General features: G+C 44.6%; 1 protein-coding gene across 22 annotated transcripts in view; it reads right to left on the minus strand.

Moving 5' to 3' along the window:
- KMT2C (lysine methyltransferase 2C) overlaps positions 1–20167 on the minus strand; it is a 295862-nt gene that overhangs the window by 10438 nt on the left and 265257 nt on the right. For 9 of the 22 annotated variants that reach the window (XM_036899485.2, XM_057504924.1, XM_036899506.2 and 6 more), the window contains 11 exons: positions 15788–17479; positions 10754–10966; positions 9917–10081; positions 8417–8588; positions 8153–8300; positions 6552–6730; positions 6282–6418; positions 5131–5380; positions 3873–4012; positions 3360–3467; positions 891–2010 (listed from right to left, as the gene is read on the minus strand). In XM_036899485.2, coding sequence (XP_036755380.2) covers positions 891–2010; positions 3360–3467; positions 3873–4012; positions 5131–5380; positions 6282–6418; positions 6552–6730; positions 8153–8300; positions 8417–8588; positions 9917–10081; positions 10754–10966; positions 15788–17479 — 4324 coding nt within the window. The remainder of the gene's footprint in view (positions 1–890; positions 2011–3359; positions 3468–3872; positions 4013–5130; positions 5381–6281; positions 6419–6551; positions 6731–8152; positions 8301–8416; positions 8589–9916; positions 10082–10753; positions 10967–15787; positions 17480–20167) is intronic. The other 13 variants (XM_036899507.2, XM_036899501.2, XM_036899487.2 and 10 more) reach the window with 12 other exon arrangements.

A 20167-nucleotide genomic window follows, 5' to 3' on the forward strand; every position in this document is an offset into this window, starting at 1 on the left:
GCTTCCCTAGAGAGGGAAACAGGACGAGGATAAAACAAGAGCAAAGTAAGGACCAACCAGCCTCCCAGAGGCGCACCGGTTTCCCAGTAAAGCCTGTGGGCACTGAGCTAACAAGGCTGGTATTACCTGCCTACCAAATGGCAGTTTATTTGAAGGACTTCGTGAAATTCTGGGGAAAAGAATACGTTACTTTAAGGGTATTAAATGGTAAAAGTGGGGAAGAAAGTTCAATATAACTGAAATTCATGCAAGTAGTTCTTGCCATGTAACAAAATACTATATTTTCAAATAAGCAGTCCAATTAGTAGTATGTGTAGATATGTTCCTTACTGCTCAGATTTAAAGTGTAAAACTGAAATTTTCATTGGGATTATCTTGACAGCATTTTATACATTTTTTTTTAACTGCTAAATTAAAAAAAAAGCAGTTTCCCAGCACTTACCACATCAATAAAGTGACAATCTAGGCTTAACCCTGAAGATCAAAGTTGTCTAATTTCTAGTTTAGTAGCTGATGCTCCCAAGGTAAGACAACATATACAATATGCTTTAAATAAGGTTCCTGCCTTATAACCAACACCATGAAGGTCCCCCATGTAAATGACAGGCAACCTTGGCCCAGAAGCTGTTCTACTTATTTTTACACAACTCTACACTCAAATATATATTCTGATTTACAGTGAGACTGGCAAGTGTTTAGAAAACGGTAGAGCAAAGAGAGCAGGTACAATACCAAGCAGCCAAGATTTGCATCTGTCAATGAAAAATTCATATCTGTTGCTATAAAATATGAAACAAGCAGGAGACGAACCATGGAAACAGTGACCTGGAACTCACTGGCCCACCACGAGAGCGACCAGCTCCACGGGGCACCCGGCCAGCGGGGCTCACCTTTAGGTGACGTGCCACTTAGCACCAGGTCGTCGTGGCCCTGCTCCACAATTCTGATCAGGAACGCCGGGCGCCCTTCCTTCTCCTCGATAGAGCACAGGTAACGGCAGCGCCTGTTGGCATAGCGCGTGCTCCAGTACAGCCGGCTGGCCTCGTAGCCCACCGGGAAGAGCGCCTTGGCGGAGTGGAACGCCTGCATCTGCTGGGGAAGCAGCTGGCCCAGCGTGTGGAAGATGAGGCTTCCGACGCGGAAGGTGTGGTCGCGCTCTCCCCGCTGCACGATGCTGGCGATCTGCCGCACCTCGTCACGCTGGACGTAGACCCGCCTGAAGACTGCAAAGTAGCTCAATTCCTGCTCGTGAATCCCCTTTGGTTTGTGCATGGGACAAAGCATAGTTTTATCCTTAAAAAACATGCATTGTGCTCTTATGGCGCAAGTGAAGTGATAAACGTTGGCGCACCGAAACCTGTGGCACCCGCTGGTGGCACCCATCTTGTGGCAGAAGACACATTTCATTTGCAGGCCTCTCCTCAGCGCCAGCTCCACGTTTATTAAGGCACCGGCCTGCGTCTCATAGACCTCTGTGGACCACAGGGCACAGTTCAGGTGGACCCACAGATCTAAGTCAAGGTTGAGCAGCCTCGCTGGCCCATCTGTCAACCCATCGCCTTCTTCGTGGCAAAAGCAGCACTTGCGGTGGTCCCTGGGCACGGGCTCGGGTTTGAGGCAGGTGCCCAGTGTCTGCAGGAACTCATCTATTTCATCCTCGCAAGGTGGTCTGAACGTGCCCTTGGGGATCATGATGTGAATGCCCCACTTCTTCCACCTCATTCCTCTCCACTTTTTATTAATTGGCCTACAATCTTCAGACCCACCGTGGACAGTTCTCGGCCGAGGCTTGAACTTGACTGTGACCTTGAGCTCATCTGGCTTGGCCTCTACCTTGGCTGCTTCAAAAGCAGGAGGGAAAGTGATGGGAGGTGATGCTGGGGGAGACGCTTTCTCCTGGAGCTGCGGGAGACGATGCACGTCCAGAGGGGAGACGTTGTTACTGTACTGATGGGACGCTCTGGAAGGGGGCTCTTTCAGAGGTGACTGTGGCAACGAAGGGATGGGTTCCTGGGCATAAAAAGCAACACACAGAAGAGCAATCCATAAGCCCTGAACGCAAATCTAACAAGCGAGGCTGAGCACCAGGTTCAGCAGGTGTGTGTCCTGAGGGGCAGGCGGTCTGCAGTGGGCGGGGAGGCCTTGCGCACAGCAGGATAAACGCTGAAATGTCTGCAGCAGTGCAGGGCCCGGCGGGAGGGCGCCTGACAGCAGGACAGCGGTGCTCAGGTGCCCCCGGGGCCTCTGCACAGAGCCAGGGCTCTGGAGAGCAACCTGCTCTTAAGCCTCCTGCGACACACCTTTTTCTACCACAATAAGGGCAGGGAGATCAGCGCTGTGGAGTACCTGGCTAAACCAAGTAAGAACTTGGGAACATCACTGTGTATGAGCTATCCCCACTCTCTGGAACTCCTGTTAATTTAGGCTTAATTAATTGGCATAAATGTGAAAGGGGGAGGAAGTCCCCGTCAGCAAGCACATCACACGTGTCCACTCTCCGAGGCTGCTCAGTCCTGCTGCAGCTGCCGAGAGCAGCCTGTGGGAGCTCCCCAGAGGCACGGGGCACCAGCCGCCCAGAGCCCCAACCCGCGCGCTTCTCATGCGCCTCCTACCCCCACGAGGTGTTGGGAAGAAGACACGCCTCACATAAAATCCAGAAGCAGGCAGGAATTGCACACCACCTTGAGAAATTATCTGGTGAAGAAACAACAATTCCTCCTTTCATACAGGCTGTTGTACTTTGAAGTCTAGACCTGTTTGGCACATAGCTTTGATTTCCTTATACTGGGCCCACTGACTAATAGAGAGGCTCCAGACCATTTTTCCAAGACACACCAGAGTAATGACCTGGGAGGAGGAACAACAGGAGCCGCACTGCATGGGGAAAAGCTTCCTTCAATGCAAACGATTAAAAATATTTTGTCCACATCCACTGTACACTTCAATACGCACAAATTACACAAAACCAAGTAAAGTACATCATTTCCACCATCACATGAGCAAAATACTTTCTCCCCAAAATACATTAATAGACTGAAACCGTGTTTGTGAACAGGTTTTCCCATTGGAATGAGATTTTAAAAAGCTGTTATTTTATAGTTGTAATTAAATTAAGATATTTGTAATTAAATAAGCAAAATTAAAGATTTTAGCATTATTGTTTTATTCAATTCTGAACTTTTAAGATATAATTGAAGTCTACGCATTCTTGTTAAGTAAGTTGAACTTCTTCAACTTGAAACAGCAGCACAGCTCAGCCTGTGTCACCCTGAGTAGCATCCGCTTAGCTTCCCCCACATGAGCCCCACAACACCAAGTGACTCGTCACAGGCTACTGATGGAGGCTGTCCTCATTTTACCTTGCTTTCTGAGTTTTTTGCTTGTGTAGTTGATGAATAAAGAATGAAGCAGTTATTACTACAAAAGACAATGTCCTTCTCCATTCTACTGGAGCTTTCTCGGGAATCCTGAAAAGCAAAGAGAAATGTGTGGGGATCTCAAATCAAAATGTAATAAAAACAAGTTGTACACATCATTGGCTTTTATGTTAAAATTGAAAGTAACTATCTTAAAAGTAAAAAAGAAACTCCATGTCAGTAGTTAGCATATAATAATTTGGCCAGAGAAAGCAAACTGACAAAAACAGTTTACTATCTGTATTTCACTCTATTTAAAATTTGTGTTTCTCATAGTATCCAACTCAGCAGTCCGCTGTAGCCGTCTGGTTTTAAGCTGAAGCACACAGAATGCATGCTGATGTGACTGCCCGTGGGGGTCCCATGGAGCTGCCCCAGTGGGCTCCTCCTGGGCAGGAGCATTACAATGCAGAGGCAGGTGGTGGGCTCACAGAAGGACGTCAAAGATCCACGCACCTTGTTCACAAAGGCCAGATCTCTGCAAGATTTCCTCACACCGCTTCCAAGAATAACCACTTTGCAGTGACAACACCACTGTGGTCTGAGTGCCGAACTTTCTGCGATACCATGACCAGAATCTTTATATCCAGAAAGACCTGAAGGCAAAAAGCTTTCATTAGTGATTAAAACTGAGCAACATGAGGTGGGTACACGGTGTAAAATTATGCTATGCCAACTCCTTAAAGCACGGTTTATGTAACTTACCATATGCTATCTTTATTACTCAAAAAAACCAAAACTGTGCCCTCTAAGCAACAGGTTACAGGGCATCTATTTCATGCATGGCACTGGGATACAAAAGGGCTCACCTGCTTTCAAATGGCTGGGGAAAGAGCGCTAGTCTGTGAGAGCAGAGACGGCAACCAGGCCGCCTCGAAGTGCTAACATGCAGGCTAAGGGCAAAGTGGGTTGGGGGCAAGGATGCCACCTCTGCTTCAGAGCTAAGACAACACAAAAATGTTCTACGAAAGGTGAAGAGTACAGGTACAAGGGTCGTGTCATTTGGAAAGCAAAAGGGGTTAGGAAAGCTCCAGGGCCGCGATAAAAATGTGAGGAAAGGACAGAGACTAGGAAGCACGGGGTTTACCTGGAGCGCAGCGCCCAGGCAGGGCACTAAAGCAGAAAGAGAAGCAGGAAAAAGGAGGGCTAGAGACTCTTGGTTTAGAAATCCAACACAAGCAACTCTTCAGTGAGAGTTCAAAGGTGGGAACTCAGATCTGATGGGAGGCAGGGCAGGAACAAGACTCAAGGAAGGAAGCAGGCGAGGCTGAGCAGGACCAGCGAGACGGCAAAGGGACAGACAGAAGGGCCTGGGGGGTGGTGCACAGGCAAACCGAGACGGAAGCAGCGAGGAAGGGAAGGGGCGGAGGGAAAAGGACCAGGGCACCGCCTGTCTCCACGACAGGAAGCAGCGAGCAGCGTGTGCGTCGGTCTGGGAGGCGCCGAGCAAAGGCACTCGGGCGCTTGCAGCCTGCACAGAGCTGGTGCCAACACTTCCCGGCCCACGGCAGGACCTAACAATACACATCCCAAAGCGCCGCTGGCCGAATCCCACCACAGGGCGCAGAATGCTCATGGAGGTTAGCTGCCCACGGCCTACACACCAACACGTTACCTGTTATTTGTTAAAAATGAAAGTGAGGTTTTAAAGAAAATAAGCCCAACTTTTGAATCAAGTATGAATTTGGGGTCAACAAAACACAAAACAGCTCACCATTGCTTGTTGGAGGAAATGGTACATTAGGCTGCTTCAGCCGGTAAGAGCTTGCTAATCTGGGAGGGTTTGTAGCTCCTGGTGGAGGCCCACGAAGAAGCAAATGCTGTCGGTACTCCAGACCTGGGTTTACTCTGTGGCTACTGACCAAACCCACGGACGGCACATCTGGAGCATTACTAACCTCATAGCTGTTAGGGATTCGGACATGAAGGAGGTCGGAAAATGCAGCCACAACACTGCTGATGTTCTAAAACAGAAATGTAAACGCTGTGTCACCCACCTAGAAGGCAACAGTGAACCGCTGCAGTAAAATTCGCACTCCAGACCAATGCTATCTGCACCATGCAGTACAAGCAAACAGCTGTCATTTAGACGTAAGAGTCTCAGGAAAAAAAAATCTGTTGTAATGGATTGATCCCAATGAAGCCCTCATCAACAGAACTCTGCATAAAGAGACTCTAATTGATGCTAAGTATCTGAGAGCATCACAGCGCCTCAGACCCCCTACTGACAAGCGTACAGGCCCCAGCCAGAGGGAATGAGCGCAACCGTGTCAGTTCTGACAGCGGCTCGGAAGCTCCCTTCAGGTGGATGCTCTCTGGCTCGGCAGAAGTCAGACTGCCCGTGAGTGTGGGGCAGGCTCTTGCCAGGCTCTGCGGACCAACATGTCCTCTCCTGGGACTATTAGTTTGGTAGTCACTGAAATGTTAACAGAGAATTAAGGGCCAAAAAAAATTTCCTCAGCAATTTACTAGTGTTTGATATAAGCAGCTGCTACACGAACAACAGTTGTACTGCTTCTGTAAAACTTTGTTGAAGTTCTTTCTCACTGCTTAATTTCCTATGTGTGAACAGTTAGCAAAAGGTCTCTCTGAAGGGATCCCTAAAGTACATATCCTTTATTTAATAAAAAAATGAGAACTCTAATTCCATTTTGCCCTGTATAGCTTGACTTAGGCAAATATCAAGCTAATGCTCATTTGTGGAGCTCAAAAGCAGCCTGGATGTCTGAGGTGGCTGGCAACCCTACCCCTCACTTCTATCTTTCATCCTCAGTGGCCCTGCTGTACATGCTGCATTGCAAGACACCTGCCACACCTTTAAAAAGAACATACTTTCTAATGTAAAAAAGCCATTTTTATCTTTACCTCAGCAGCTGTAGGATGCAGAGTAATTGCCACAGATATGAGACCTGATCTGGGACCATTTGGGGATGAACCAAAAGGTGATGTGAAAAATAAAGTGCTTGGCTCAGTTTTGATGTCATTCCTTCTAGTTTCTGAACCTTCAATGAGGGAAAGGGAAAAAAAAAGAGGGGGAGGATTAATTGAGTCTTAATGCCTTTTCAAAATCAAAACAGCAGCCTCAGTGAACAGGTACTCTGTTAGGGAGAGGCTGTGCGGCCAGGTGGCCCCTACCTTTCCCGGCAATGCTGGGAAGAATGGGAATGATGGGCGACGGCACGGGCTCGGGAGGCTCCTGCTTGACCAACGACAAGTCCGGGTATCTGCTCACTTCCACCCCAACCACACTCTCAGGAGAGGAAGAGGGGACGAAGCTGTCGGGAGTGTCCCGGTCAGCAGCATGGTCCTGCATCCTGGGGGAAGGACGAGGACACACATCAGCACGGCTGACCCACAACCAGGCCCCTGCACCGGCCCAGCCCGATCCAGGAGCGTGACTGCATGGTTCCTTTGCACGATAGCCGTAACATAAGAAGCCAATCAATTAGTTCAGGGCTAAAAAGGACATCTCTTGGAAGAAAACACAAATGGTGTGTTTCCTTCCAATTGAAGCTTTAGCATCAAAGTTTAAAGACCTACCAAAGAAGGAAAATGCTCAGGTTACAACACAGCCCAGGCAGGGTGAGTGCTGTACCTTTCCCAAGCTCCCTCGGGTGGGGAAGAAAGGGCGGCCCGTGTCCATCGAAGGCCATGCCCACTCAGAACCCAGGGGGTGGCCTGCTCCTGCTCATAGTGGCAACATGGGAGAGTGCTTGGTCATTTTGGCTCCACAGACCTTTCTTTTTCTTAACTAATAAAGTAAGATTGAAAAAAAGAGAGCGGTTGAGCCAAGAAACTAGAGGTAAATGAGGCGATGGGCCAGGAGGCAGGGTTCTCTCCAGCTCCACGCTGGAGGGCCCCGGGGGCCTGGCATCCCTGGCCCCCCTTAGGAGGTGCTGTGATGCGGAGAGGGAACCTGGGAAGCAGCATTCCTAGAAGACCCCAGAAAAGCTTCCGGAGGCCTGTGAGGTTCGGGGAGAGCGCAGATCCCCGCCCTAGGGCATCTGGGCAGCTCCTCTCAATCCCCAGCATGGCGATTCCCAGCAGTGGGCACAGAAGGAGAAAAGGGAGCTGGTATCCCAATCTGGACAAGTTACTTTCTTCTTTGGCCCCCAGTTTTCTCGTTAATAAGAAAAGGGACTGGGTCTGAATGATGTCTCATCAAATGAGGGTAGTTATCAGATTTTCCAAAGAAGATAGAATAATTTGATGAACCTCTCCTGGACCTACCTAGCTGGGTAGTGATTATCTACTAAGGGAAATTCATTCTCCCTAATCAGAATCTTGGGTCTGAAGAACTGATATGAAGAAGCTAAAACACTCTGGACAGGATGGTCCTTAAATTCTTTTCCAGAGAAGCATGTTCTGGTTATCTGTGAATGTGCTCTTCTATTTTAGACATCAGCAAATATCAATGACCCAGTAAAAATATAACAGCTCAGAAAGGACAGTGGTCTTTGAAATAGTTTGCATGGAGCATCCCAGTGCCTTAATGTCTATTTGATTATTATTTGTTGAACTTCCTATACAAGATTTTAGAAATGCACAAACTAATTAGATGTAATAGTAAGAATGTCTTATAAACTTTAACCTATAAAAATAATTATGCACCAAATTTTTACCCCTTAAATTTTTATATGCTATTCCTAGGCATTGTACTAAATATATACATACGATGTACATTTTTTAAAAAATGAAATAACTTGAGAAGTATCTGAGAAAAAAGGTACTTCTACCTTAGTTCTTCCTGATTATTATGTGGTGGTGTTGGAAGTGAAGCTGGAACATCAACTGTCTTTGGGCCTTGAGCAATAGCTCTGGCTAAAAGGTCATCTTGCGTCCTGAATGGCAGCTGCAGTGCTTTAGGTCCTAGGCTTCTGGTAACTGGAAAAGCAAAAACACAGAGCCATCAATTACACTTAGTCAAAACCGGTAATGGGTAGAACACGACAGTCTGCCACTTCACCGTTCACGGCCGGCAGGCAGCGCTCCTCACTCACAGGCGTGATGCGCGAGGCCCGTCGTCGTACCTTCGTGGCTCACTAGCACTCCAGCTCTCCCAGCAAGTTCTTCCGTTGTCGCAAAACCGTTTGCCATCTTCTGACAAGCCACAGGAGGTGGTGTAGGAGGAAGAGAGGCAGGGGGTGTTGGAGGATTACTTAAATTATTCTGCTGCAGGAGACCAAAAAATTTTTAATTATATGCTACTGAGCAAACATGCCATGACCTTGCTAAAACTTAGTATTCTGTGAGTTTTTAGCACATGGAAGCAAGGCTACAGAAATGTAATCAAGATACATATTCATCCCTAAATGCACCAAGAAGAAAAATAATCATACAAGGCCAGGAGGCTTTTTAGTGGAACAAACGATTGTACGGAAACATATTATCCTTTGGCTTACTTTGCTCACCTTGAGTACTCAAGCTTTGAAATTCAGAAGCAAATTTTTGTTATGTCTGATTTGATTCTATACAACTCTTTTTAAGTTTCATTGTTATAACCAGGGAAGGACAGCTTTAAACTCAACCAATAAATTGTAAAAAGTTCTGAAAAATTCCCTTATTCAAATTCTTTTAAATTAAGACATGCCACAGTTCTTTAAAAACTTTGAGAAGTTGTGGTCCTAATCATAACTGCAACTCAGACCCAAATAACAAATAACTCAGATTGCCCAAAATCTCTAGAAGATGCTAAAGTAGTAGCAATAATATTAAAATGACTGAATCATTAACAAATGTAGTTCCTCTCCAAACATTACTTCCTGCTTCACATTTGTCAGCAATGTGTCACTTATTGATTGATTAGTCTCTCAGGGATGGTTGGAGTCTACCAGTAATATCACGGAAATCAAGTGCAATGTGAAATTACAGATCTTGCCAAGATCTAGGAGTTCATGAAGACGATGGAGTTGTGTTAGAGAGCATCCACCAGAAGAACAGGCATTCATGAGTTAGGACAGGCTCTAGCTGAAGGGGAAGCCAGCACGGTAGCAAACGGGCATCGCAAGAGAATGACTGTGATACTGAAGTAAGAAGAGAAGCCCTCCAGAAAACATGATACTCTCAAATGTTTTTGCAAAAAAGATCATCCTACATTAAGTCTGATGTGAAGTAAAGACTGTCCACTGAGGTGATCATAAAACTTTGTTAAAAAAATATCAAAGGATAAACTTGATGATTTGGTACTTACATTTTTTAATTCTCACCATTTACTAATTTAGATTCATTTTAAGAGTTAATAAAGGTGATGGGAAATAAAATACTCTACCATGTATATATAATAGATGTTCTCCCCAATTTCTATTTTTACCTCAACAAAAATTTCAAATGCTCATGTTAGAAATACTTCACCTGGTCAAAATTTAACCCTCCAGAAGCACTAAGTTTAAATGAAACGTGGAAGATTGGATGGAACCCAGATGGGAAAACAGGGCTAGCTCTGCCCATCCTGATACAGAATCCGAGGAGGAAGCAAGTGGCACCTGGGCAAAGACACGTACCTTGTAGATTAACTGAGAATAGTAATCCGAAAGCCCTTCAAGGGTAGCGCTGCCAAAAGTTCCTAGAAGCCGGTTCCCACTATTAAATCGGCCACTGCCGTAAGGAAGAAAGTGCGCTAAGTTCACTCCAATGATTGGTTCCATTAGAGGGAGCAGAGAGAGCTGCTATTAAAAAACACATTTAAGAGTAATGTACACGACAAACAGAACAAGAGCGCTTCTCAACTTTTCAAAGACCCGAGGCAATTTAGTCAAAAAAAGCTTGAGAGAAGTTAAGATTTAAAGACTTTGAAATGCTGGAGTGAGTGAGAGAGACCCTAGTCTTTGAGATGTACTTTGTGCTCTGTCTCAAAGTGACGCTGCCAGGCAAGCAGCAAGAAAACACATTCCTTATCTTTGCTTAGCAGGAGTCAAGGAGTGAACTGAAGCTGGGTAACCCCCGAGGCACTCTTGGTGGCTGCTTCCCACCTTCTCTAACAACCACGCAGGTGTAAGAACAGGGTTTACTATGGGGAGAGAGCAGCAGCTGCATTTCTTTGCATCCAGAGTAACAAGTAATATGGACAAGTTTTTCTTGGTGCTGAGGCTGCTCCTTCTGAACTACAAGTAAATATGGCCACATCACCTATCAATGCATCTATTTCACTGTAATTCTCAGGTGCCAATAGGGTAAGTTTTGCTGGCAAATAGGAAACCTACTAGGTTCCTTGTTGAGCTGTCTTTCTAACTCCAATTACAAAATGATTGCAAGATCGCATTTTTCAGTTTAATGTGGTTGAAAAGCATTTGATATCTCACTTCCTTGGAATTTTCAAGGAGCTGCTATGAATGACTCACCTGTTTCAGGTGGGTAAACGTGTCAGTGCTAGAGTACATAGCTTGTTTCTCCTCTTCATCCTTTTTCCTTTTCTTTGAGCGAGGGGCTGCCTTCTCCCCAGTCCTCTGAGTCCGTTTGCTTCGCTGCTTCTTGGTTTCACCTCCTCCATCTGTTTTTGGCAACTGGTTGTTACCACATCCAAAACCAACTTGCATTTGAGCCCCCAAAGTTTGCTAATGTAATTGAAAAGTTAAGAAGTAAGTGAACTATTCACCTGTTTGGTTTTCAGTTCTTGCCAATCCAGTCCCAGCCTATGACACACACCCTAACACAGGTACTAGAAGGTGAGGAGGGAAGATGGTTGCATCAAACAGTCTGTTTCCTGCAAATACCATCCCTTTTTTCAGATACCATTCTCAAGTATGGAAATCAGTGAGCTTCAGAGCGTAAGGAAAGAGCAGAACTCAGGACTGCAGCTCCTGACAGTCAGAGGAAGCAGTACTCCTCAGGCCTGCCAACGCTGGTGCAAGCAGCCTGCCACTTCCCTGTTCCTGCCCCCCTGGAAGCTGGGGAGGAAGGGGAGTGTTAGCCAGATGGTGTGGTGTCCTCTGCACACTGGTCTTGGTGAGTTATTTTGAGTTCCTTTTAAGAACGGGTGTAATACAAGGTCCACAGGAACAACGGAGAGACTCCGGAAGAGCTTCAGAGCCTGTGCATCTTAGGTGAGAGGATCAGCTAGCCTCAGAGATAAAAATGAACAACACTGGCCATTCAAATTAGCTCATGATCATACATTTGACTGCATAATGACTGCTATTTACTTAGGGTCAAAAGAGGACCAATATGAGAGCAAACAGACCTTTTCTTTACCTTTATCTCTATTTCACAGTTAAAAGGCATTAAGTGAGAATAAACCAGTCCTTAAAGGGGTTTTCAACGGTAGTGTTATCAATACCCAAAAATATGGGCATTTTTTTAGAGGCCATGGTTTCTAAACTTTATAGCTGTACTTCACTGTAGGCAACTGTAACTGCTCAACTTATTTTAATGTACTCTGCATTGACTTTGAGGGTTTGAAGGTTACAGTTTCCAGTTATATTGTGAATGGCTTAAAACACAGATGGCAAATTTGTTCTGTAAAGGGCAAAATAGTAAATATCTTTGGCTTTATTGCCCACACAGCAAATACATGCAAGTCTTTGCCCTAGAACTGCAAAAGCAATCGGACAGTTCATAAAGGAATGAGCTTGGCTGTATTCCAATAAAACTTTGTTAATTCATGGACACTGAACCCTGAATTTCACATAATTTCCACATGTTGAAATATTGCTCTCCTTTAGGGTCTTTTTCAAACATTAAAAAGTGTAAAAACCCTTCTTAGCGCATACAAAGCAGGGGGAGATGGAGCAGATCAATGGCTCACAAAGGGAAGCCCCAGAGCAGCCCCAGAGAATCACACTGGAGTGGTTAGAAGTGCAAACTCTCTGGTCCTACCTCAGACCCACTGAATCAGAAACTCCGGAGGTGAGGCCCAGCACGCAGTGATTTAACAAGCCCTCTAGGTGATTCTGATACATTATTAATGATTTGAGAATCATAGGCCTAGAGCTGTGCCTCTCCATAATCATACGTGTATGAATCAACTGGGATCTTGTAATTCTGACTGGCAAGTCTGTGCCAGGGCACGAGATTCTGCATTTCTTAAGAAGCTCCCAGGTGAGGTCAATGCTGATTCCCAATTCCCAAATGCTGCCCTTCGTGTAGCAAGGACCTAAAAATTTCTTATTGGCTTATAGAGACCAATAATGTGATCGCTTACAAAGTATGTATGGGTCAGGTATTTTCAGGGCTTTACAGACATGACCTCTCATCAAAAGCAGATTATTACTGCACTTCAAAGAATACTTTTGAGACAGGGACCGTGGGGTGTAGTCAGAGTGGGGTGGGGGCCTCTTGAAAAAGCAAGGCAGGATATTTACAGTCAGAGCAATGTAACTACATGCAAGGAAACCCCCTACCAAAACTCTGTGTTAAATATTAAGCTCTAGAGTCATTCTTCAGTGAGCTCAGTTAATATTCCCAAAGAAGAGTAGCCTGTGTTTTATTATGCTAATCATTTGTGATCATGTGTAAGATTCACTTTAGCATGCTAAAAAGCCCAGGCCTATGTGCTGTCTTTCCTCCTTCAGACCTGATGAGGTGATTTGCAAACTGGGCAACTAATTTAGCATGCAGGCCCAGCCATAAACAACATAGTAAAAGGCAGGTAGGATTCCACCTTAAAGATAAGATTGCATTTTAATACCCAGGAAGTTTAAGAAGTAAGATTCTTAAGTTACTCTTTAGCAAACAGATAACTCAGCCCACCTTGGGGGCTGGGCAGGCGGCTGTGTTTGATATGCTCCCCAACCAAGATGCCAGTATCCCAGGGAGAAATCAAAGCAGGAAATTCCTGTTAATTCTAAATATTCAGGGAGGGACGACTTAACAAGTCCACACCCCTAAGACTTTTTTCATATTCCCCCAAAATCCTCAGCTGCCTATAAAACTCCTAGACAATGCACAACTATGGGCCTCTCTTGTCCCCTCCTGGCGCGAGCCAGGAGCTCTGCCCTCTCACTGTATCTCTCAATAATAGCCTCTCCCTGGCTCTCCTACCTTGGGTGTTTGCAAAATTCATTCTTTGAATCTGCAAACAAGAACCCTGGCAGCACTTTCAATATTATAAAAGCACAAAAGATTAAAAATCATCTGAAAGTCTGTCTGAAATGAAAAGTTAACATTATAGTGCATCTGTTTTTGGTCCTTTATCTATGCCTACATACTTTTTGTTAAAAACACATAGATCACACATTGTATTCTTTTATGGGCTGCTTTTAAACTTGACATGTGACTGTTCCCCGTGACATTAAACATAAATTGTAATTTATGCTTAAAAACAATACTTAATCAGTGACTACCATAGATTGTCTCCTTTCATTTCTCTATTAGAGACAAGACATAAGCTATTCATGTAGTTACATCTTTGCACATCTTAGAATTCTACATTCCTAACTAAATGCCAGATTCCTACATATGTAATCAATGGGTCAGAGACATGCACCATTTATAAAAATATTACAAGCACAATGTTTACTTCTTTGATACTTGTGGCAACCCTACATGATAGGGAATATTATTAATCCTGTTTCACAGATGAGAGAACTAAGGCATAGAAAGGCTAGCAAGTGATGACACATGGATTTAACACAGGCTTATTGGTGTGACCTCTCAATGTTTCCAGGAAAGCTTTACCACTACACTACACCTGGGAGGGTGCTTGTCTCCTAATGCCACTTTATGTATGAGAATACAGACTTGGCATGGAGAAAATGGGGTCTATCCAACTGCTGCCACAACAGTTTTGTTTTAAGTGACTAAAAAGTAAATGAGATTTCATCATTTGTAAAGTGCAGATAATAACTGTACCTGCTGTATGATTAAAGGACATCTTAGGGCAGGTGCTCAGCATACAGTAACACCTGGATGTAGTAAGGAGTCATTACCTGTAGGAAAGTGCCACTACTCCTTGTCACCTTCTCACATGGACAAGAACATGTGACAGGTCCAAACATTAACATATATACATCTAATCCCTTTTTCCATTCTAACACCCTGTATGTTTTTTCAAACATGTAATCACCAATATTAGGACTTAAATTCAGTGCACTGACTACTTATTATGTGCTACGTACTGTATAAGGTACTGAGGAAGAAAGGTACTCAGATGTAGTCTGTGCCCTTTAAGGAGCTGTTTAACTGGTTCTACAGAAACCGCTATGTGAGCACATGGGCATCGACACGAGTTTGATAGAGCTGAGAAATGTATCTAGAAAAGATGACTCCAGAACTGAGTTTTAAAAGATTAAAAAAAAGAGTATTAAAAAAAAGGGGGAGAGCAGAGCACATAGCACATGGCCTTATTTGGAAGAGAGAAATATTAAAACATTTAGGGGATTCCATGTAGTCCAGTATTCTCAGGGGCACAGAATGCAATGCTGCTTGGGCATATCTGCTGGGGACAAGTATTACTGAAAAAGTATTAGTACTTAGCATCAAAGTACTAATAAAAAGTATTTAGTACTGAAAAAGGACTAATATTTACAACACTTATATAACTCTATTGGGTCAACACTCAACCTCTACTGATCGGTCAAACAAAGTGAGTGAGCCAACATTTGCAGAAAGGACAGCTTCATTAACAACCCTAAAACTGAAGATCTGGACTATACCACTCCACTCCATTCAATTAAAAAATGAAAGCCAATCTGAGAAGCACTCAGGGAAAGCTTCCTGAATAATGAATGGATGGCAGCTTTGGAAAGACAAGGAAGCAAGAGCAATCAAGCACAGACAGGACCCAGAGACCCAGCGTGGAAAATATCTCAAGGAAGTTCATTTGAGATGTGGGGATGGATCTTGTAAAGGTTTATTTACAAGGAAGCACTTCATGACAAATGAAATAACAAAAGCAAATCCCATGTTTTGTAACTTTAAAAGGGCATAACATTGATACATGGAAAACTACACAGATAAAATACCATCCACATGTAAGATTCCCTTTGTGTACATGGCACAGAATGGATTCTCAGTGTGGGTCGCCCTGAGAGCTCCCAAGGCTATCAGTATGGGTGCAGCAGCTCTCTGCTGCCTTTCAAAGAGGTTAGGGAAACTGCACACTTATTTGCAATAAAAATAGACAGACATTTACTACTTTGCTTTAGTTCAACTCAATGTGGTAATAATCAGCTGGCAGGCAAATATTACATGTGAAATGCATCAGTACGTCTTCCATTTTTGAAAAACATAGTAAATTATTTTACTTAATGTACTTTATAGTGTAAATCAAAACATGGGGTCCACAGAGGTAGAAACAAAATTAAAAATGTTTCTTTCAAGTAAAAAGATTGGGAAATAGTGTTGAAATTAACAGTGGTTGGTACTCATCTGCTATAGTTGTATTTTAAAACAAAATGGAAAAAAAGTAAGTTGTAGTTTTCATGAGTGACACTTACCAATCCTTCCACTGGGTTCTGCCTCTCAATGAGTTTGTTTTCCTTTGTACAGTTGTCTTCTGAACAAAAACTGCCTTCCGGTTTTTGATTTACAAGGGAAGATGACTTTTTATTTTTAAGCAGATGCTTCAGAAGTTCATTGCCTGCATCTCCTTTGGCAGCAGACGTCCCAGCAGGGTGGGGAGGGCTCTGCCCCGAGGACACAGGCTGGGCCGCAGCCCTCTCCTCTGCCTTACTCCCGGCCTGTTCCTCCAGCTGGGGCCCTTCCTGGCCCGGGCATTGCTCTGGCTCAGCCGTTTCCAGTTTTATCTCTTCTACTGTGGCAGGGGTCTCCACGGAGAGCTTATCCGCCTCTGAATTTGCAAAAGTCTGTTGACTCGGAGTTCCTTGTGGGCAATCACTAATGGGAAGTGTGTCTCCTGACTCTGCACACAGCTGACCTGCAGCCATGCTGGGAGCTGACAAGCCACCAGGTCCCACCGATGCAGGCTCTCCCTGCTGAGGAAGCTCACCCGGTGTGGTCACGGCAGGGGCGGAGGCAGTGTCCAAAGCGCCCAGAGTCGGGGTAATGGCTGCATCTGGGCAGGGGGCTGCAGGCGCCTTTGCGGGCTCCACATCATCATCTTTCTTCTTTTTCCTGGTTCTTTTCTTTTTCCCTTTTTCTTCTGGGATTATATCAGAATACAACTGAATGAGAGACTGAGCTGACCCCGGATAACTCTGTCCATGGGCTATAGCAGGGTCTTGGCTACACGGGAGACTGCTACTCACTGCTGGGGGTGCTGCAGGTAAAGCAGGTGTAAAAGGAGGCCTCACTGGGGACTGTTGGAAGCTGGCTCCAGAAAGACCCCCATGTACCTGCTTAGCAGAATGGAAATTTGGGCTTCCACCAGGAACTGATGGTGAATCAGGAACAAATGAGGGTGGTCCTATCTGCCTTCGCTCATTGGTTTGCAAGAAACTTTGGGTGGGGGGTGAACTCACAGAGCCTGGTTGTATACTCTGCTGCTGTAAAACCTGCCCCATTTGCTGCTGGTGTTGTGGAGACTGCTGGGGGGGTCTGGGAGGCTGCAGAAAATCACACGGGAGGTCAGAACTGTAGAATGGAATCTGGGACACAGATGTCCTACTGCTCAGCTCTGAACCCATCATGCCATGCTGCTCCATTTCCATCCTCTGCTGCAAAGCTCTCTGTCTGTCTACTTCCTGCATGAGCTGGATTCGCTGTCTTTCCTGCTGTTCTCGTAAACGTTCTTTGCGTTCCCGTTCCTGAAAACTTTCACTGAAGGGGTTGTTGTCATCAAACTGCACCCGTGGTGGTGGCCCACTCTGTGGGGCTGCATTTGGCACTGCCCCTGGGGCTGGTGTGCATGTTTTTACTGGTAACTGGGCAACGGGAGGCTGAATCCTAGGAGGATTGAGGGGGAGGTGAGTGGGAGCACCAGCAGGAGGCCAGCCGGGTACACTGGCCATTCCAGCAGGGCTGGCGTGGCCGGGAATGGCTGCCGGGTGCTGCATCTGCTGTGGCGCTGAGGAGAAGCCGGGCTGGCTCATGGGAGCAGTGGCCCCTGACACCAGGGCCGGCGGGGGTGGGACACCCGGCATGACCGCAGCGGGGGCCAGAGCACACTGCTGCTGCTTGATCCGATAATCCTCAATCAGCTCGGCATGCTCTTTCTGTTGTTTACGAATCTGGAATAATAAACTAAACTTAATTATTTATATATACTACAGGTGTCACACTGTAACACAGGATGATGACTGTGATGGGGTTATTCAGAAGGCAGTTCTTGTAGATGCAAACGTTTTGTTATGCAAGGGCCAAAATCCCAAAACACTGGATAGATAAGCATTAAGACTGCCAATCTTTTAATGACAGGGTATTTCTGAAATCATCTGCAAAACTTCTTCACTTATAAAATATTAAAAACCAATTCAAAATAATTTTTCTGAAATAAGTATTAAGAAAATCTCACTGTGAAAATCAAGCTATTTAAACTATACGTCAAAAAAATCAAGATGAAGCAATAAAAAACTACACAGATATAAGCTAATCGTGATAACTTAGAAGTTAAACTAATACATAAGGTTAGAATAACTGAGATTTAACTCAAATTTTAACCATTTAAACATGTGAAGACTTCATTTCTTAAACATACAAAAATATACAACATGATAACGCAGGATAAATTACTAGCAGCATATACCACACCCTACCTTTTAGGTTAAAAAGACTAGATTGGAAAACTCTTTTAATTTCATGGGTAACATACTCAAATGATAATTTCTGAAATACATCCAAGCTCTGAGGTAGTATTCTGAATAGTTCCTCACAAGCTTCTAATACAATGACTGACTGGTGTCAGTTAATTCATTCCAAACACATTTGTGTGCCAATATGCCAGATGCTATGGACCAACCTCAAAGATGCAGCCCATGTCTTGAGAGGGCACACACACCACCTCACTCAGGAGGCCGGGGAGGGTGCAAGGCCATATGCATTCCTTCAAAGCCATTCCATTTTTGGATATATATTATACTAGTACACTGAACCCAGGAGCTCTAACAGTTTTTCAACTTGTTCTCTTCAGTTTCCCAGAAGACCAGCACAGTCTCTCCACACAATGGTTTTGGCCTATTCTCAGTGGCTGTACAACTCTGGTCTTTCCTGACTGGCTCACCGGCTCGACCTGATGAGGCAGAGAAGTGGTGAAGCAGTGCGCTGACACTATGAAGACACAGAGCACCTGGGGGACAGTATCTGGAACAGAGAAGGTGGGCATCCATACCTCTCCCACGACATTTTAAAAACACTTTCAACCACATCATCAACGGCTTATCTTAAAGAGGCTGCATTGGGCTGTCGGTTAAGGTGTCCTGTTCTCCAAGTACAGTATTAGCTTCTGAATAGGATTTGGTCCTTGCATATGCAAAAACTAGGCCCTCATCGCAAAGAATTTATAGAAATACACCAGAAGGCAGAGCCAGGTGCTAAAAACAGCATATAAGAAAACCTGTCCAAGAGAATGAAACTGGATTATTGTTTAACCCCATACACTAAAGTAGACTCGAAATGGATCAAAGACTTGAATGTAAGTCATGAAACCACAAAACTCTTAGAAGACAACATAGGCAAATATCTCCTGAATATAAGCATGAGCAACTTCTTCCTGAACCCATCTCCTCGAGAAAGGGAAACAAAAGCAAAAATGAACTCATGGGACTACATCAAACTAAGAAGTTTCTGTATAGCAAAGGACACCATCAACAGAACAAAAAGGCATCCTACAGAATGGGAGAATGTATTTGTAAATGACATATCTGACAAGGGGTTAACATCCAAAATATATAAAGAACTTACACACCTCAACACCCAAAAAGCAAATAACCCGATTAAAAAATGGGCAGAGGATATGAAGAGACAGCTCTCCAAAGAAGAAATTCAGATGGCCAACAGGCACATGAAAAGATGCTCCACCTCACTAATTATCAGGGAAATGCAAATTAAAACCACAATGAGATCACCTCACACGAGTAAGGATGGCCAGCATCGAAAAGACTAAGAACAACAAATGCTGGCGAGGATGCAGAGAAAGGGGAACCCTCCTGCACTGCTGGTGGGAATGTAAATGAGTTCAACGATTGTGGAAAGCAATATGGAGGTTCCTCAAAAAACTAAAAATAGAAATACCATTTGACCCGGGAATCCCACTCCTTGGAATTCACCCAAAGAATACAACTTCTCAGATTCAAAAAGACATATGCACCCCAATGTTTATCGCAGCACTTTTTACAATAGCCAAGATATGGAAGCAACCTAAGTGTCTATCAGTAGATGAATGGATAAAGAAGAGGTGGTACATATACACAATGGAATACTGTTCGGCCATAAGAAAGAAAGAAATCCTACCATTTGCAACAACATGGTTGGGCTGGAGGACAATATGCTCAGTGAAATAAGACAGGTGGAGAAAGACAAATGCCAAATGATTTCCCTCATTTGTGGAGTAAAACAATGAAGCAAAACTGAAGGAACAAAATAGCAGCAGACTCAGAGATTCCAAGAAGGGACTAGTGGTTACTGAAGGGGAGGAGTGGGGGAGGGTGGGTGGGGAGGGAGGGAGACGGGGACTGAGGTGTATGATGTTTAGTACACATGGTGTGGGGGGTCACGGGGAGAACAGTGTAGCACAGAGAAGGGACATAGTGGATCTGTGGCATCTTGCTGCACTGATGGACAGTGACTGCATTGGGGTGTGGGTGGGGACTTGATAATATGGGTAAATGTAGTAACCACATTGTTTTTTCATGTGAAGCCTTCATTAGAGTGTATCAGTCATACCTTAATAAAAAATTAAAAAAAAAAAAACCTGTCCTTAA

This window comes from Manis pentadactyla, chromosome 7 (genome assembly GCF_030020395.1).
Source record: "Manis pentadactyla isolate mManPen7 chromosome 7, mManPen7.hap1, whole genome shotgun sequence".
Lineage (NCBI taxonomy): Eukaryota > Metazoa > Chordata > Mammalia > Pholidota > Manidae > Manis > Manis pentadactyla.